The sequence below is a fragment of the Argiope bruennichi genome, chromosome 7, assembly GCF_947563725.1.
Source record: "Argiope bruennichi chromosome 7, qqArgBrue1.1, whole genome shotgun sequence".
Taxonomy (NCBI): domain Eukaryota; kingdom Metazoa; phylum Arthropoda; class Arachnida; order Araneae; family Araneidae; genus Argiope; species Argiope bruennichi.
The window spans coordinates 15,767,578-15,788,814 of record NC_079157.1 but is presented as its reverse complement, the minus strand read 5'-3'; the positions used below and the strand labels follow the sequence as shown (position 1 = coordinate 15,788,814).

Here is a 21,237-nt window from a genome sequence, read left to right as displayed (position 1 = left end):
TCCCAGCATAGTTGGTTCCAACCATCGGAAAGAATGTTTTACAGTCATCGGTATTGGACGGAGTCCGGTGTCGCGTCGGAGGGTCCCGGAGCTTGGCGACAAACTAGATTATACCCGAAACATTGAGAATTTTCCGTTCCGTCCAGTAGGAACGGAGATACGCATCGAACGTTCCCGATTGGTTGAGAGGCGTCTAGCCCCGCCTCCTGCCTCGAGGAGACTCTCAGTTTGACAAATCGGTCAATGCAAGGATGGACAATGCTCAAGATAGCAGTCGGCCACAACAAATCCTGTCGATACTGTTACGTTCAGTGGTGGCGGGGTGGTCGGCTGTACGCAAGAACAAGAAACAAGCCCCGCCTCCTGAGGCTTATAAAAGGAAGCGGCCGCAGCTGCTAGGGCAGAGTAGTCGGAAACGACAGTAAAGAACTGGCCTTCTAGAGAAAAGCGGAGCAGCGACGGAGTGAAGCTAGTGCTGAACTAAGCTGTGTTCTACTGTCTGCAGTAGAGTCTGTTGTATAATGCTGTTTTGTATGCTGTTGTATGCTGCACGTCTCGGCTGAAGATAATCGTCTTCTGTGCTGTATATAGTTGTCGTCTTTGTGCTGTCCTGTGTGTCTTCGTGTAAATAAACGTCGTTGTTTTATTTTCTACTGCCGCCTGGTGATTGAGCGTTCTTCACACCATATAACTTCCACTATCCAAACGAACCCCGGAAATTCCGTAACAATATAATGTTAGATAAATAGATTTTGTACTGTAGAGTTATGAAAAAAAATGCAGTTCGTTGATAAAAAAAGAATTATAATTTTTTTTAATGACAAAATCTCACAGCTAAGAATAAATAAGCAAAAAGAAGACAAAAGAGGAAATGGCGACTTTTTAATAGCTCAAAAAGGAGATTTGAGAATTAAACTAGAACCATTGCTAGAGAAGTAGTTTAAGAAGTTTAAAGTTACAGCTATAACATAACAAGACGCAAATAAATTCAAAGAAATCATAAGATGAAAGAAAAAAAATTAATTTGGAGAATGGAGTTAAATTGAATTTATTCCATATATATAGATAATAAATGGAAAGTAATTATAAATTATTCGTTTGGCGGAATATTTAAATATTCAAATATATAAAATTATTTTTAAAATAAATTGCATCCTTATGTATTTTTTGAATGAAAAAATGTATAAAATAAACTAAAACTCAAATCTTGAAATGAAAGGAAGCAACCCCGTTTTCCCAATATATCAAGGGAAAAAAAAACAACAATTAAATTTTTCTTCAGTGCGTTATTTGAATCTAATATTTAAAAGTTTACACAAGATAAATTATCTTCACTTCTGGTAAATAATTTCTTTGCTAACCAAAATAACTATGATTTCCAAAATTTAGTTTCCATTTTTACTTTCTCGTACACAATGTATAGAGAAAGTATTGCAATTGTCAAAAATTTCGAATTCGACATTTTAACGAATCATCATGTTTTAGACCCCCCCTCAGTTCTCAAAATACATTTTTGGAAAATGCTCATCTGCCTCAAAAACGGTGTGTGTTAAGCAGATGAAATTTGGTGTATGGTATGTACATGAAATTTGTAATTCCAATCAAATTTTGTTCAAAATCCGTGTAGAGGAAGTCTGTTGCCCGGTTGTTCAAATATAAGATAACACGGTAACTACAAAACTTACAGATCTAGATAGATAAAATGTGGTACATAAGTGTCTACAGTATAAATCTACCTAATTCTAATTTTTTTTTATTATGACTTATCAAAAATAACACACAGCTACAATTCTGATAATAAACCTGTACACAGAATTTTATTCATGTTCCACTTCGGATTTAGAATTGTCGCATTCGCATGCATATAGTCTATTGTACTGTCTATAGACTGATTTTGAGAAATTTCGCCAAAAATTTTGTGTTAAGACTAAATACTAAATCTCAACGCTCTAAATCAGAGGTTCCCAAACTTTTTTTTCTCGTGGGCCACTTTCAAAGTTTTATTATTTGCGGTAGACCCCCTGCTGCTACATTTCTAGTGTATTCCCAAAACTCCTAAAAAATATCACCCTAAATTGGGGATGTGCTACTTTTTTTTTTCTTCTTAACATTTTCTTGTGTCCTATTTATTAAAATAATACTTGTGGTTATACAAAATTATAAACATTTATTATTACAAACAATCACAAATGAACTCTGAAATGTAAATCAACAATAAAAAATAGTCATACTTTTAATGAGACGGATATACTTGATGAATTGACAGCAAATTATCAATATTTGGCTTCAGTTTTGTAAGAAGTAATCTCAAATCTCCCCGTTCTGTGATGTTCAATCTGCTCCTTTTTTTTTGTTAGAGTTTGGTAACGGCACTAAAACTTCTTTCGACAAGATATGACGAGGGAAACGCTATCAAAAATTTGCGCGCAATTTCCCACCGCCCAGGATATTTTTCGGGAATTTCTACCGGCAGCCAAAATGTTTCATAGTCTTTTTTAAATTTACCTAGTGAATGATGCTACCTGCCTACGTTGATAGGTAAATCCAAGCCAACATTTTTGTTCTTTATTACGAAAACCAGAATTTTTCGTGGACCCCCACTTACAACTTGTGAACCCCTGTTTTCTTTTCACGTCTACGTGGACCCCCGTGTGGTCTGCTATGGACCCCTGAGGGTCCACCTGGACCACTTTGGGAACCTATGCTCTAAATGAATGTATTTTTGAGTTATCAAGTTCACAGATATACGGACAGACATACTTTTAAAAATGTGTTTTGCAAGAAATTTGAGTTTTATGACTTACCATTTTGTGAGTTAGATGTTGAGGGTGTGCTAGTTTTCTGCGAGGATTTGCCAGCTGGTACACTCCATTCATACAATGGATCGTGCAAAAGCACTTCTAATATAGGCAAAAGAACATCCTGAGAGTTTCGCATAACTTCTAAAGTTTTTTCACAGCATCTGCAATACCAAAATGAATTTTTGTTTTCTATATCATTGATATGAAGAGTATATAAATAAGAAATTGACTTAAATATAATATCTTATTGAAAAAAATTCTTTAAAATAAAGGAACAGAATAAATATTAATCACTATGCCAACATTTAATAAATTTTATAAAACATTCTGAATTTTCTTGATTTCAACATGAAATTACCAGGTTGAAGTACTAAAAATATAAAATAGAAAAGGCCACTTAGAATGCATGAATATAATTTACATTTTTATTTAAAATTATAAGGACAATTAATTAACTAGTCACACGGTGTAGACTATTGATCCAATTTTTGTTTCATATGAAAGTTTAGGAACCTTTAAATATGTTATCAATGGTTACTTGCCTATTATCTATCATTATTTCCTACAGAAAGTGAAAAATAAAACTTCAGTTACATCCATTAACAGGAAATATTATAACAAAGTTTGTCAGCCCCAATCACTGGATCGATCTCAAAACATTTTATTTCACAAGAAAGCTCAAGACACTTAGATATGCCTCCAAGGTTGCCCATATCCTACCTTTCCCTATTTTCAGAAGAAATTAGCAACAATACTGCTTTACTGTACAGTCTCCATGGGAAAAAAAATGCCAGAATCACCAGCAACAACTACAGAGTTGCCACTCAAATATGGGGAAAAAATCCCTGTGTTTTCCCTTTATGTATATTCAAGATACGAGAAAATGTGCAAATAGCATTCATGTGATGGTTATAATGGAATATGGTTTTAAGCAGTAGAAAAAGAAAGGGAAGGAAGCAACAATTCAACATTAATCAAATTAATAGCATATTAAAAGAAGGTTTATAGTTCCAAACAGAAACACATACACAATTTATCTTTATTATCTAGATTTTAATAAGACAAAATTTATATATTAAAGGGGGGGATATATTATCTCTCAAGCTCTTTAATTTTGTCACAAAATTAATGACTCAGGTGAAATAAAACACAAAACGCTTTTGTTATTATGATATAAATCATTTAATGATCACTTAACAAAACACATTACAAAGCAAGATTTACTTTTATTATTAATTCATTTGTGTCTATTCAAGTATTTGGGTATCGATTTCTGCAACACCTGCAAATTTTTCAGCCATCAGTTCATGGAGCTACGAGATCTAATCCATAACAAATAAGTTACAACATTTCTGTACGATCTAAAGTGCATTTTTTTAGCTATTTCACTTTTCGTGAACATAAGTGAAAATATTTCTGATATATCATTGAATTAATTAAAGGATGAATGTGACGCAGCAAGTTTTAATGTCCATAAAAATTCAGCTTTAAAAGATTGTTTTTGAACTGAAAAGTTTTAAATCAAGTTATCTGACATTACATTTGATGTTTTCAGATTAGACGTGTCGTTCATTTTAGATATTAAGTCCAGCATCAATGATGACTCTTTTGAACTGGCACATAATCTTGCATGTTTTCCTCTTTTGGCATAAGCGCCCGCTTCCCCATATTACTTAGGCTTATTTTCTTCTTACAAAACGCGCAGTACGCAACAAATGGATTTTGCAGAACTTCTCGAACCCATTCAGCAAAATCAGGATTGATTTTTTTTTTATCCGTCCAATTCGAATTACATAGGGATTTTAAGCACCTCATTGATTTAAAAATATTCTCTAATCTACTTTGAATAAGCTCACAGTTTCTCAAATAATAACAAACCGTTCAATAAATTCAAGTATAGTAGACTAAACACCGCCGCATTGCTAATGCAGATTGAATATTGTTAATCCTCCCAGAGAAATGTATTCTATTCTTTCGTGCAGTTGCAGAAGTCTTGTAAATGTTCATTAGCTGCAATTCTGGAATCTCATAGAAAAAGAACAACTGCCTCACAAGAGGGTGAGAGAGAAAAGGGACGAGTTTCCGCATTACACAATCGCGAATGGTAATTCAACCTTTAAAGATGGGCATTATTTGGATGGGAAAAAAATAACTAAGAAATTTAAAATTTCCTGCCTTTTTCCTGTTTTTATGAAAATTTCCAAGTTTCCTTGCATTTTCCCGGTTGTTTTAGACGATTTTTAAATTTCCTGTGTTTTCTCGATGGCGTGGCAACCCTGAACAAAATCAATATTAAAAAAATTATATGAATACTCGTGACTTCTTGATACTTCATCAATGGTCATCTAGCTTCTCCATCTCATTTTTAGAAAGGTATTGTAAAATAAAATTTTGACACCGCTCACAATTTCAACAATTTCGCCACCTTTTGTCGCTAACTTGACAGTTGAGCAGCTTTGAAGCATATTGTTATGAATCTGTGATGCGGCTTCCCAGCATAGTTGGTTCCATAGGAGATCCCAGAGCTTTGCGACAAACTTGGCGACGAATTTGGCGCCAAAATAGATTATACCCGAAACATCGAGAATTTTCCCGATCCGTCCATTAGGAACCGAGATACGTCTCGAACGTTCCTGATTGGTTGAGAGGCTTCTAGCCCCGCCTCCTGAGACCTATAAAAGGAGGCAGCCGCAGCTTCCAGAGTAGTCGTAGTCGGAAGCGATAGAGAAGAGTAGTCGGGATCGACGGTGAAGAGTGGTCGGAATCGACGATAAAGAACTGGCCTTCCAGAGATAAGCGGAGCAGGCTAGTGCTGAACTAAGCTGTGTGCTACTGTCCGTAGTAGAGTTTTGTATGCTGCACGTCTCGGCTGAAGATAATCGTCTTCTGTGCTGTATATAGTTGTCGTTTTTGTGCTGTCCTGTGTGTCTTCGTGTAAATAAACGTCGTTGTTTCTTTTTCTACTGCTGATTGAGCGTTCTCCACACCATATAACTTCCACTATCCAAACGAACCCCGGAAATTTCGTAACAATATCAAATGAATCAGGATACTTTATCATTATTGTGCCTATATTACTATAACTTTACTTTCATTATTTTGTTATCATGATAAGTGTTGGTTGACGTAACTGAATGAATCTTCTTAAACCGTCTTCGGGGAGTATATTATTGATAATATAATCATGTCGACAAATTTTGAAAAAGAATCAAGATAAAAGAAAGTACAATTTTAAATTATAAATGCAGAGTCATGATACCCATTCTGATTGGTTATTTACATTTGGAAACTGAAAATTAACTTTGACAAAATTGGTTCACTTATTGAAATTGGAAACTCGGACTAAATTGTATTTTCCAATACCTCTCGAAGAAGGAGAGAGGTATTGCAAATATAAAGGTGGAGAGACTATACAATTAGGTGTGGTGAGCTTTCATAGAAAATAAAAATTGACAAAATTGGTCAATGGTCAATGAGTGGTTCTGCCTTGCAAATTCAGTTAAATCTTCCACTATTGAGAAAATAGAGTTAAGTACTGTTTTCAAAATTTCTCTTGGAAATAGATGGTGGTTGAAAAGGGACACCATAGTTTAGTATAGCATTCATATATCCAATGGTGCCATTAATTACATATGAAATAAGAATTAGAGAAATCGGCTTAGAATTTCTGGCTATGGAAATTGTTTTTTATTTTTTACAGGGTGTTCATTAATTATTGTCGGGGTTTCCGTACCTCATAACTTTCGAATAAAAAATATTACGCAAAAACCGATTACGTATTCGTAAATTACAACTCAAAGAATTTTATTAATGATATTAAAGTGTAAAGCTTGCACAATTTGCACTTTGTAGGTATTCAGCTGAAGGCGATTCTTTGAGTTGTACTTTACGAATACATAATTCTTTGAGTTGTAATTTACGTATTCATAATTCTTTGAGTTGTAATTTACGTATTCATAATTCTTTGAGTTGTAATTTACGAATACATAATTCTTTGAGTTGTAATTTACGAATACATAATTCTTTGAGTTGTAATTTACGAATACATAATCGCCTTCAACTGAATGCCTACAAAGTGCAAATTGTGCAAGCTTTACACTTTAATATCATTAATAAAATTCTTTGAGTTGTAATTTACGAATACGTAATCGGTTTTTGCGTAATATTTTTTATTCGAAAGTTATGAGGTACGGAAACCCCGACAATAATTAATGAACACCTGTATTTTGCAGTCATATCAAATGTATAGATGATAGGCGAATAGGCGTTGGTCGCCGAAGGTGGCAGGCATTTTACTAAAACTGAAAACAGACCGAGTGTGGATACACACACTGAGCACTCCATAAAAATCTTAGAGTTCATAATGATTGAAACAAATATTACAAAATGCTATATTCATAAAAATTGATTTATAGATAGCTGTACATGAACAAATAAATTAAATGCAACCTCCAGTTTCAAATTTAGACAGAGACTCTGAAATTCGAACTTCATACCTTTTAAAAGTGCCTTCTACTCCATTTATTCCCATTCCATCCACTACATCTCTGGTTAAACGGAAAGGAACGGTTTCTGGAGTGGCTAATATTTTCCCCTTTTCAAAGGCTATACCTATTAAATGTAAAAGCACGAACATAATTAATAGATAAAAAATACTTGTTATTAAACACAAGGAAATACAGCAGAAAAGAATAATAATAATGAAATATAAGAAATTTCTCAAGTGACCAGTAATTTCTAAAGAATTGTCAAAGCAAGAAAATCAATTAAATTTTCAGATTTTTAAAAATATTTCTTATCAACAAGTTGAATAAAGCATTCCACTGCCCTCACTAAGTTTTTACAATTTGATCCCCTTTTTCCTAAATTAGAGATAAAGTGGTTGAAAAAAGGATAAGTCTTAAAATCAATTATCACCTAACACGAAAACTAATATAATCCAAGAGTATCAATAAAAAATTAGTCAATAAAGACAAATACTTTATTTAATATATAAAAGTACATGCCAGGATAAGAATGAATAATATTTTATTTAAATTAACAACGCACGTTCTGCCCGAAAGAAATTTTATAGACCCAAAACTAATTTTTGTGAGAAAAAAAACATTTACTATTAAATATTTACATAAATGTCAACGAATGGCTTTGAAACCAATACGCAGGCAACTTGACACTTCATAGCTTGAACTAAATGTTCTATTTTTGATTTGATGGGCAAACTAACCTTACTGGTACTGCACAGAAACGTAACCTTAAGCAAAGCTGCAGATTGGAACAACATTTGATGAGACAGATGTGGCAAGTTCCTTATAAAAGTCATCCGTACATTGAAAAGACACTTACTAGCTTCCTCATTTCTTATCAATCGACACCAGTCGCTTATTTGCGTATTGCTCCATTTTTTTTCCCGTATTGTCATTATATAGCTTAATAGAAATTTTTAGCCTACGTTGTATCTTTGCAAATAGTGGGAGATACTAGGTGTACATCTTTATTTTCTTCGTTTTTTGATGGATGATTGTAACGATAAATGTTGGTCGAAATAGGCAGATGAAAAATATCACACACGAAACTTGGACATCTGTCAACATAACGACAGCACGACAGTGTTGAATTTATGTTTGCCTCATAATTTATTTTCGATCGAAGATGTAAATTTTTGAGCCAAATTTTTGCCATTTGTGGTAAATTATGATTTTCTGTTTCTATTTGAAGAAAATTGTGGCTGAGACGCATCGACTATTTTTAATACTTCATGTTCACGATGTTCGAATGTTCACGATGACAAGTTATGCTTTGCATTTGATGGGACCAGCTCGATGTGATATATGAAGAATTATAAAAACCGAGTGAAAAATCATAGGGGGTCGGGTATCGAACACAAATGATACGTTTGAGCCGAGCATCGAAGAAGAAACGGCGACAGTATAACAAGACAGATAAGACTAAGTTATCCTGCAGAATGACAATGCTTGGCCATATGATTCAAGACAGACTTGCGAAGACATACATGAAAAGGACAAAATGGGAGGAATTCCCGTAAGCCGGATTATGGTAAAATGGATTTCCAGACATTTCTCCGTCCAACTACCATTTGTTTCGATCGATGGTACACGGTCTGGCTTAAAAACATTTACACTTTTATGAAAAAGTAAAAAGAATCAATTTGGGGATCACCTAAATAGATTCATGGTATTTGACAATTGATGAAGGACGAGGGAAAATAGTAACTAGCAGCAGGCAGTATTTTGAATAATGAATAGGTAAAAAATTTTCTAAGAATAAAACCTCAAATTTTGGTGAAAAAAAAAGTCGAAAGCAAAAATGTACACTTAATACATATACATTTAAGATTCATCCGTGACTCACCGGTGGGTCACACCCCATAATTTGGGACTCTCCGATTAAGCAATATTAAATATAAATGAATAAATCAAAAGATACTTACCAAAGTCAATATGTACAACTTCTGCAGTATTCTTGTCAATCAGGATATTGTTTACATGTCTGTCACCTAGGCCCATTATGTATCCCACTAAAGAATCATAAAATATTTGTAAGAAAATAATTTGATAAATTATTTTTTAAAATAAAAAATGTTTCATACATAAATTTGATAATCCAGGCTAATGGCTATTAAATTATTATATAATATATTCTTATACATCTCGACTAGTCAGTCATTATATAATAAAATATAATTTCGAATACTTTTACATATTTTATTCATAATTTTATTATTATACTAGATTTTATTCGCGACTTCGTATGCGTGGAAATATTGATGTGTATGTGTGAGAACTGACAGTCTGAACACAATGTGAAATGTCATTAAACCGTATTATTATAGTGCTGTCGAAAACTGAGTCTGATATGATATAATCAAGAAACTTGTAAATCATTGACAGATCTACGGGAAAACTTCAAATTTTATTTTTATTCCAATACCGTTTTGTATACAACATTAAATGACTTGTTATTTTCCATCAGTACATGCAAGTTTTGGGCACTTGAAACACATGAACAACCAACATATAATTGACAGTTTAAGAAGATGGAGTGCGCAAATGAATGCCTGCCACTTTTAAGTTTGGGTCTGGGATTTGTTGATCGTCATTGTAAAAGCCAATTTTAAGGGAAATTGTAACCTCTAGAAATAAAATGGCAAGTTGTTTGGAATAATAGGTACACGGGGTATTAAAACGCTACCTCCTTTAGCAGCTCCTGTAACAATGGTAGCTTTTATAATATTACTGCCAAGCTCTGTGATACGAAGCCTGGTGTCGTTGCACAGTCTGGGTGCATCAAGATTTCGCATCAGTAGAGCTGGAACGCCAACTTTAAGCTCCAGCTTATGGGAAAGTACACCTGTTAACTTTAGAGTTGAGAAATTCAACGGGGTAGGCAGTAGTATTGTCATTAGCCATCACAGTGTCAATGGATGTATATAATTTTGAATTTCCGACGATCATGCCTAAAATTTTTGTTTATTTTATTGATCGACTCGTTCTTGGCGACAGCATTGCCCTTTCACACAACCACTCTTCATTATTTATATTAATCTCAAAATTGGGAAAAACTTGCATGAAAAGGTCATCTTCTGTAGCCACTGGATGGGACTATTCTTCGGAAAATAGAATTTTCCCATCTGCGTCGTTTCTAGACAACCCTCTCCAATTTGCAGAATCTTATTTGCAAAGACACTTGATTCATGGTTGTTGTATAGTTGTACACGAATGTTGCTCATAAGATGGAGCTTTTCAATCCTAGAACACAGAGGTGACGCCTTGAGACATGCGTTTATTTCATCAGCCGGTATGGTCCTCTCAATAACTGTCAGTGTCTTTCTAAAATCACCTGCGAGCAAAAGACAACGCCGCCCATCACCACCTGGTTGGCGCGGTTATCCTGCAGTTTATCGCCTCTAATGCATACTTGTGCGACAGTGTGCACTCGTCCCATACTATTAACTTGCACTGCTGCGAAAGGACTCCCCGGTCGTTGTTTTTGGTGATGTTGCATATTGAGGCATCTTCGGTTGCAAGATTAAGCTGCAATTTGAAAACGGAATGTGCAATCCGGCCACCGTTAAGCAAAATTGCAGTAATGCCCGAGGAAGTCGCAGCCAGAGCTATATTGCGGTCCTTGCGGAGTTGGGCTAGCAGAAAATTCAGCACAAACGTTTTACCCGTACCCCATGGTGCGTCAAGAAAGAATAATCCCTCCTCTCCACTATTTACTTGGCACAGAATTGTTTCGTAGACTTGACATTACTAATCGTGGTATCACTTCATTGACCTACTCTAAAATCGCTGTGTCATAATTTAGCTCCTTCACAACTTCGCTTGATAATTTTTCTTTTCGCTGCGGTGTGGGTAGGCCGAAATCAGAGAGACATTTTCCAGATATGGAAATAATTTTATCTTCAATCAATACCAAAGCTCCGTTAATGATTAGGTCATTGTGAGTATCATCCAGCCTGTGCACGAAATTTTCTGATAAAGCGTCCTTGTATTTATCCCACAGCTGGAGGGGGTTTGATAGACCGCAAGTGCTCACTAAAATGGCGAACAGGTCTTCTAGCTACTTGCATAGCCCAAACTTTATTACACCTTTTCGAAGATTAGATTTGTCTTTTCTGGGCATTTCGAAAAACTATCAAATAATAACAAATTAAAAAAAATTAAAAACAGCTAAAAACCGATGTACTTAAAACTGTAAGCATATACGAAAAATATATAACTTAAATACAATTTAATTACAAAAGCACATGACTAACCTAAAAACAATTTATTTACATTCTGTACCTGAAATAAAACAGCAAATCAAGTCCTATTTCTTCAAAATGAAGTCAAATCTATTTAATTTATCGATTGATATTGAGATAGCTACAACAGTATAATACACATAATTTTTAAACTTAAAATGAAAATAGAGTTGTCAACAATCAGAACACACTGCGCATGCGTGAATTTTCAACGCCAGTTGGCTTAAAGCAAATGCGTGTCTTTTCTACGCCAGTTGGGGTAACGCAATGCAGATTAGAAATTTTTAATTTCGTTTATTCTGCCTTATTTTAATTTAAAAATAATGCAGAATGAATCCGAAAGATCGATTAATTAACAATGTTTAATTTTAAATGCATCCAACACTAAGATAATAAACACAATCGTTTGAAACAATCGGTCGAAAACATGTTAAGCCTAACCTCGTTGGAATGGGGGAAAAAAAAAAAAAAAAAAAAAAAAAAAAACTGAAGCTTTTTTTTATTTGGTGGTGGGTAAATGAAGACTTTTGGTGGGAAAGTCACTTTTTAATTAATAATGAGTTAACCACTCACTTAACCGGAATAAATAGTAGCCTATGTCCTATTCCAGACTATAATCTATCGCTGTGCTGAATTTCATCTAATTCCTTTCAGCCGTTCTGGTGTGATTGACTAAAAAACATCCATCTAATCCATCTAAACTTTCACATTTGTAATAGTAGTATAGATAATAGTTGCATTATTTATTTTTTTACAATTAGCTTAATTCATCTGATTGGGCAATTAATATTCATTAATTTCAGTAATTTTAAATAAATGCATATATACAATTCCGTTTTAAAATAAAACTAGGGCTATTTTGGGAGGGATCTCATAATTTTGAACTGCGGTCTGATGGACAAGGACGACACTTGAGGCTGGCACCCTCTCTCTAACACCCATACCACAGCAGGGTGGAGAACATTTGATACCGAAGGATTTAGAGAGCATCAGACACGACGATTCTCACACGACGGTGGCGACGGTGAAACCTGAAACTCTTACGTCCCGAGCCACAGGTTATCGAGACATAAATTTTTGTTGAAATAACCTAGAATTACAGAGGTATAACAAAATGAACATAACTGTATAAGGCTTCTAAAATAGTAAGATTTACACGGCTATCAAAATTAGAAGGAAATACATAACTGAGAAAGATATCAGAACTAACTTATGTATAAAAAATTCAATTAAAATTTTACAACATAAATAAATTTGGTGAAACTGGTCACCAAAGACGGCTATTTTAAAAAAAATTAAATATTAAGGTAAGTGACATACCAATAGAGCTAGCTGCTACACTCTTAATATATGACTGCCTCCTTTCAAACCAGGCAGAGGGTTCAGGAAAATTTTCAAGGAAAAAGTACCGGAACACGGGGGGAAATTCTGCACATATAGAATCATATATTTGCCTCTTTCTTAGTAACTGAGAGACACCAGCTATACTCTGTTATGGGAAGGAAAATGTAGAATTAAAAGAAGCGCTCATAAAAGAAATGAAAATTCAATTATATATATATGATTAGATAAATACATTTATTTGAGTACTTTACAATCAAACAAAACAAATAACCATTTTTCCCCAAGTAAATCGAGGAGTATCTAAGTTTCATTTTCAGTTCTTACTATAGAAACCCTGCATTCGTGCTTCCACGAATGTATATCGACTTCTCTTATCCATTGGCAGTTAACTGATGTCAATTTTAAATGCTGAATATTGTGTCGACTGCACGGTGAAAATCTAAAATTCTTCAAAAAACTGGGCACCCTGTAGTATACGAATTAAAGTTTGACATCCATTTTCTTAATACTATTAACATTAAACTAATTGAAACTTATAGACAAATTTGCGAAGTTAACGGACAAAACATAATTAGTGAACCGATGTTAAAAAGAGGGTGTAAAGAACTGATTATAAATTGCTATAAATTCTTTGAAAACGTCTTTGTTTTGTAATTTCTAAACAGTGGAATTGTTTTGATCGGAATACACATTTTTTTCACCTCTGTTTTCTGAAATTTTTTCTTGTTTTTCTGAGAATCGGAACATTTTTCATATGGTACTAACCACACATGAGTGGTGGCAAACATGTTTCATGGCATTTATCGCAAAAAGAACATCATCAGAATGTTGCCCGTTTGACCAAGAGAAGTCACATAGGGCAATTACTATGTATGTAAGAAATATTTACTCTTATACCCCGATTTCATTCAATTTTTTTCCCATTGTTATTTTCAAAGAATTCATAATCATTTGTTATTGGTGTAATTGTTCTGAATAACTTTGCATTATCTATACTTATAACAAAACTCAATGTGTGTGTGTGTGTGTGTGTGTGTGTGTGTGGGCGCTCTACAGGCCAGGTCATTTGACATACAGCTATTAAATTTGGTACATGTATACCTTAGAGGTCGGGAATGTGCACCTGGGGTCCCTTTTTTTGAAATTTTAATTAGAATTTTAATTATTAATTAAAAACTAACTTTCCCGCCAAAAAAATCTTCCATTTTCCCCACCGCCAACTTTTCCGCTAAAAGAAATCTTCCATTTTCCCCACCGCCAAATGAGTAAGGCTTTATTTTTTTTTTCTCCCAACAGTAATAAGGCTTGGGTTAACATTTTACGGCGGATTATTTCAAACGATTGTTTATTTTCTTAATGTTTTATGCATTTAAAATTAAACATTGTTAATTAATCCATGTTTCAGATTCATTCTGAAGTACTTTTGAATTAAAATAACACAGAATAAAGGAAATTAAAAATGTATAATCTGCATAGCGTTACCCCAACTGGCGTAGAAAAATTCACGCATTTGCGTTACCGTAAAAGGCGAAGAAAATTCACGCATGCGCACTGTGTTCTGATTGTTGGCATGGCAACCATTATCAACGGACGATTTAAATTACTTTTAGGTTAGTTGTATGCCTTTGTAAGTAAATTGTATTTATGTTAGTTATATATCTTTTTGTATATGCTTACAGTTTTAAGTACATCGTTTTTTAAGTAGTTTTTTTTAACCTGTTTTCAATGATTTAAATTATTTTTAGGTTAGTTGCATGCTTTTGTAATTAAATTGTATTTATGTTAGTTATATATATTTTTTATATATGCTTATAGTTTTAAGTACATCGTTTTTTAAGTAGTTTTTTTAAACCTGTTTTCGACCGATTATTTTAAACGATTCATTTTATTTTCTTAGTATTTGATGCATTTAAAATGAAACATTGTTAATGAATCGATCCGTTCATGATGAATCTGAGAAAATTTTGTTGACAAATTCTTGAGATATTACATAAATTAAGAAAGATATTCTTTAGTGCCCATAAAGTTTAAACGCTCAGTGACTCTGTTATCAGTAATCATATTATTAAAAAAAATGCTTTGTTTCAGTAAAAAAATATTATTATATTAATTGCAAATTAATCCTTTACACTTTAATTTAAAGCATAAATTCTACGAGGGGTAACAGAAAATGAGAGAGATACATATCACGTTATGACTGAAGGCCTTTATAATATTATGAGTGAATTATATGACTATCAAAATTTGAAGTTTTAAAATATTTTGCTGAAGAATCTATTAAAGTTGAAATTGCATAAAATATTTAATTATTAAAATTATAACGAACATTAAGATTGGCGAACCGGCTGGTCGCCAAAGGCGGCTAGTATACAATAATTCATGTCGATTCCAACCCACTGACCGATTCGGGGTCAGCTATAATTGACATCTGATTATTTCGGTAGTGCCGTGAGAGTCATATTTAATCGGCATTGTAGGCTGATTTTCAAGCTATCGTTCTGTGCCACTCTAACAGTGTTTTTCTCTGTATAAGGACATCGACGCAGCCTTTCTGCATAGTGGTGCGATTTTGCCTGAAATGTTATTTGAAAGGAATATAATACATGCTCAACTGTAGTAAAATAATTCTATCATGTGACGGACATTGGTAAGCACACATAAAAAAAAAAAAAAACTTATTAAATACATTAAAATAATAAAATACTAATACCCATATATCCACACAAAACAAATCTGAAAAACTATATTCATTTTCAACCAAATTATACAAATTGAGGATTAATTTTCTATATGAAGTACAGGATCCAATAAATAAGCAGAAGATGCCGAATTTAAAAAGATATTTAAATTATATTCGTACTTCAAGCATTATTTCTTTTATATTTTAGAAATAAAATTTTATTTTTTCGCACATTTTCCACGTAAAATATTCTGTTTCACATATTCGAAAGCTAATGCTTTGAAGGCTTTTCAAATTTCGAAACAAATTCCCCATAAAACTCTCTAAACAATTTTATGGCATTTAATAAACTTAAATCATTTTTAAGAATCAATTCAGAAAAAAATAATTTTGAATATTACAGAAATCTTGTAAGACCAATTGAAAATTACTGTCATAAGTAAAAGCAACATGATAAATAACAAAGTTTTTATGCAGAAACATACCATCATTTTCTTTCGACAATCTTGAGGTGTAGCCATAGTAGGATAGTATCTTGCATGAGCACCTCCAGGACCGACTAGATAATGAGACAATACTTGAGTTCCTTCACACCACTGCAAAACGCCACTTCTTCGAGATACTGGGACAACCTAAGGATTTTATTAATTTTTTTTAATTGAAAGAATAATATTTAGGAAATGTAACAAAACTATATTTAGGATGCTTTTTTTTTTAAATTTTATATGTCCCATCTTCTGATTGCTCCAATCTCTGTGTACATATTCCCCCAGTCCGTTTCATTTCTCTCTTTCTGCCAGTCATGATACCATCTTCTCTGACTGATTTTGACGATAACTTTTTATAATATTATTATGAAATTCTGGCTTCTTTCGATTTGTTAATCGATGAAGAAACAATCAACAGTTAGTATCGAACGAAGACTTTATTAACACGAAGAAACAAATGCACAAGCACAAATAATTAGAAGAATACATGCAATACACAGCAGCAAACTACAGCAAATAGTAGGTCACAAGTAGTAATCGGTAGTAATGAACAACCACAGCAAGCAAAGCTGCCAAACAGAACTCAGCAGGGGGAGGGAATCTACGTAGCTACTTTCTACGGTCTCTCCAAATGCTTTCAATTCTCCACTTCCTCCTCGCTTTAGCTGTATCCAACTGCCGACTCACTACTACACGACTGGCTACTCCACATACGACTGGATACTGCTTCTATAATAAATTCCAGTATTCGACAAATAGGCTCAATTCAGCAAACGTTTCAGCTCCACATAACGCTTGCGCTTCTCTTGACGGATATAACTATTCCATGGCTGATTCTTTCCACGATTCTCTACACGACTGTCTTCGGCTTGAGATTGCCGGCCTTTTATAGTTCACAGAGCCAAGCAGAGAAGATTCTGGAGCAATCAGGTATATCACGGTTCCTACTGGCTCTATCACCAAAATTCTGGAAGATTCCAGTATTATCTATTTTGCCTCCAAAGTCGCCAAGTTTGAGCCAAATCTTGAGATTACTGATTCAGCATCCGATCAGCATCTAACAGAGCTCACCGTGAAACTTTCTTTCCAGCGATTGAACTAACCGTGCTGGGAAGGAACATTGCAGATTTGTAACAATATTCTCCCAGTCCATTTCAGACTTCATTTATCTCTTGCTGCTAGACATGATACCTTTTCTCTAACTGATTTTGACGGTAATTTTTTTATAATATAATTTCATTCATTTCCCTTTTCTTACTTCTTTTATATTTTTTTTTCACACCATATTACTCAAAATTCTCACAATTATTGTTATGCCATTTTGCGCAATTTTTTCTGTATTCCTTATTTATCATGCAAAGCTATCAAAAAGTTCAATAACTTCACTAACCCTTTCACAAATCAATAAATTTTAAATGCAATAATAAAATGTACTTTGCATATCAATTTGAGTTTACTGGAATCTAGGAAGGGCTTATTATTATAATAGCAACAACAACAAATTTAATGCAAATGCTAGATTTGGCTATACAATTTACGGTTGTAACCAAGTTGCCCACGATTTGGGACTGAGCAATTTTAAATGAATTTGTATAAAAATTTCATTCGTAATATTTATTTTCAGCTAATCATATTTAACAAAAAACATTCTAAGAATAGTTTAAATTTTGAATATTCACTTCTTTATCAAATATACGGTTAAAAAAACATAGCTAAGAGTGACTGAAGATTTGTTGAATTCAAAAATTTGTCCGTTACAGGACGGGATTATGACTTCCACGCTTTGTCGAAATTCGTTTTCATCTATCTACATCAACGATTAGTTCCAGAAGTTCAATGCCCCCAGACTAATCTTCTTTCTCTAGTGGGAATACTTCAAATTTCACATATCTTAAAGAGAGAAATGCAACCTTCAAAGACCATCGGTTGGTCTTACTTCTCTGGTGAGAATCCAAACTGAAAAACCTTCAATTCTTACTCAGAAGAATTTGTTTCAACAAGACCTCTGGTTGGCCTTCCTAGCCGAGCGAGAATCAATGATATAAAATAAACAAATCTGTTTTTTCGAGTTTGTTTAACAGAGTGTTTTAAAATATTGTTACAAACGTGCAATTTTGTTTTTCAGCACGAATAGTGTCATTATAAGAAAAACTGATTTACAGTCATCCGCACTGGATGCTGTCGGATGCCGAGGCAGTGATCACAGAGCTTGGCGACAAACTTGGCGACCATTTAGTGACAAAATGGATAATACTCGAAACTTCGAGAATTTTGTCGATCAGTCCATTAGGAACCGAGATACGCCAGCTTGATCTAGAAGCTTCTAGCCGCGCCTCCCGGGAACTAAAAAAGGCCGGCACTCTCAAGCTGTGTGTGTCTTCGAAGTGTCGTTGAGAGTCACCGCCGTGAATTTTGTTTGGAATCCCCGATAAGTAACGAGTCTTCGAGAAGACAGCGGAGTGCCAACGTTGTGTGGCGCGAGTGCTGAGCTGAATTGCTGAGAGCATCGAATTCTGTTGTCTATTGTGGAATCAGCGTCGTATCTTTTGTGTAGTAGCCAGTTGTGAGAAGTAGTGAGTCGGAAGCTAAAGCGAGAAATTTAGCCGTTGGAGAGACGGTCCTAGGATACCCTCTCCTGCTGGATTCTGTCTGGCCGCTTCATGTGCTGTGAACGATTACTACATGTGGGCTACGGTTTGCTGTAGTGTGCTGCTATGTGTTAAAACGGTTACATTTAGCGAGAAATCGCCCTAAAATATATCAATTTTGGCGATCGTAGATTAATCATAAGCATAGATGCAATCGTTATGATTTGTTAGCAGAAATTGATATTCATACCTTTCAAAAAATTATCTAACAAAAAATAGTCTTTGTATTATGTAAAGCCTAAAAAATTAATTTTTAATGATATCAATTTCATTTCTGTGCGACTTTCCCCTTAATTTAAACAAAACTTTTAATTTAGTTTGATGCAATATCTAAACAATGAATTCCTTCATGGCATTTAAAAATAAACTCACCCATCAAAACATTCAATCCTGTGTTTTTACTAAAAATTAATTCAGTAACAAGAATTTTAACTTCCGCTTTTATTTCATCTATACTACTATTATAAATGTGAAAGTTTGGATGGATGGTTGGATGGATGTTTGTTAGTCAATCACGCCAGAACGGTTGAACGGAATTGGATGAAATTTAGCTGAGAGATAGATTATAGTCTGGAATAGGACATAGGCTACTATTTATTCCGGTTAATTGAGTGGTTAATTTTTTATTAATTAAAAACTAACTTTCTCGCCAAAAATCTGAGGCCAAATCCCGCCAAAAATGAGAAGGTTTCAGTTTTTTCCCCTACACTAATAAATGAGGTTAGGCTTAATATATTTTCGACCGATTATTTCAAAGGATTCTGTTTATTTCCTTGGTGTTTGATGCATTGAAAATTAAACATTGTTAATGAATCGATCTTTAGGATTCATTCTGAAGTACTTTTAAGTTAAAATAAAACAGATTAAAGGGAATTAAAAAATTTTAATCTACATTGCGTTACCCCAACTTGCGTAGAAAATTCACGCATTTGCGTTACCCCAACTGGCGTTGAAAATTCACACATGCGCAGTGTGTTCTGATTGTTGATAACTGTGTTTTCATTTTAATTAAAAGTTAAAAAAAATTGTGTATTATACTGTTGTAGCTATCTTAATCTCGATCGATAAGTAAAATAAACTTCACTTGATTTTAAAGAAATACGGGCTCGCTGTTTTGTTTTATTTCAGGTTATAATGTAAATCAATTGTTTTTAGGTTAGTTGTGTGTTTTTGTAACTAAATTGTATTTATGTTAATTATATATTTTTCGCATATGCTTATAGTTTTAAGTGCATCGTTTTTTAGGTTAGTTTTAATTTTTTTGATTTGTTATTATTTGATGGTTTTTCGAAATGCCCAGAAAACGCAAATCTAATCTTTCGAAGAGGAGTAATAAAGCTCGGGCTATGAAAGTAGCCAGAAGACCTGTTTGCAATTTTAGTGTGCACTTGCGGACTGTCCAAACCCCCTCCAGCTGTGGGATAAACACAAGGACGCTTTATCAAAAGATATCGTGCATAGGCTGAATGGCACTCACAATAACCTAATCATTAACGGAGCTTTGGTATTGATTGCGGATAAAATTATTTCCATATCTGGAAAATGTTTCACTGATTTCGGCCTACCCCCACCGCAGTGAAGACGGGAATTAGCAAGCGAAATTGTAGTTGTGAAGTAACTAAACTATGACACCGCGGTTTTAGAAGCGCAGGTCAATGAAATGATACCGAGATTACTTCCCGAGCAGCGTCAAATCTACGAAACGATTCTGAACCGAGTAAATAGTGTAGAGGAGGGATTATTCTTTCTTGACGCACCATGGGGTACGGGTAAGACGTTTGTGCTGAATCTCCTGCCAGTCCAACTCCGCAAGGACCGCAATATAGCTCTGGCTGTGACTTCCTCGGGCATTGCTGCAACTTTGCTTAACAGTGGCCATATTGAACATTCCGTTTTCAAATTGCAGCTGAATCATGCAAGCGAACATACCCCAACATGCAACAACACCAAAAACAACGACCGGGGAGTCCTTTTGCAGCAGTACAAATCAATAGTATGGGACGAGTGCACAATGTCGCACAAGCATGCATTAGAGGCGTTAAACCGCAACCTGCAGGACACCCGCGGCAATCAGGCGATGATGGGTGGCTTTGCCGTTTTGCTCGCAGGCGATTTTAGACAGACACAGCCGAGTGTTGACCAGACCGTCAGTTCTCATACATACACATTAAAATTTCCTCGCGAACGAAGTCGCGGGTAAAAGCTAGTAATATGTAACTCAAGTTTTCCAGTTGTCTAAGATTGTTGTCCAAAGGCGGCTAGTATTCTAAATTAAGTTTGCAGACAAAACATGCTGAACAGAGGCAAACCTTTCTCATATAAAATTTTAACATCATATAACAACAAATTATCTTCAAAAAAAAAAAAAAACAGTAAATAAAATGTCATGCTTAGAAAATTATCCAGATTTATACATTATTGCAAAAAAGATTAAATTTATCTATAAGATTGTGTCCTATTAATCTAGCTATTAAACTATATTAGAATAAAAAAAAACTTCTAGAATTTT

General features: G+C 34.2%; 1 protein-coding gene across 1 annotated transcript in view; it reads right to left on the bottom strand.

Moving 5' to 3' along the window:
- The window catches only part of LOC129976379 (serine-protein kinase ATM-like), a 106,396-nt gene that overhangs the window by 917 nt on the left and 84,242 nt on the right, over window positions 1–21,237 (bottom strand). The window contains exons 55-59 of the mRNA XM_056089911.1: window positions 16,078–16,224; window positions 12,889–13,057; window positions 9,250–9,336; window positions 7,298–7,412; window positions 2,805–2,962 (exon numbers count right to left, since the gene is read on the bottom strand). Of these exons, the coding sequence (XP_055945886.1) occupies window positions 2,805–2,962; window positions 7,298–7,412; window positions 9,250–9,336; window positions 12,889–13,057; window positions 16,078–16,224 (676 nt within the window). The remainder of the gene's footprint in view (window positions 1–2,804; window positions 2,963–7,297; window positions 7,413–9,249; window positions 9,337–12,888; window positions 13,058–16,077; window positions 16,225–21,237) is intronic.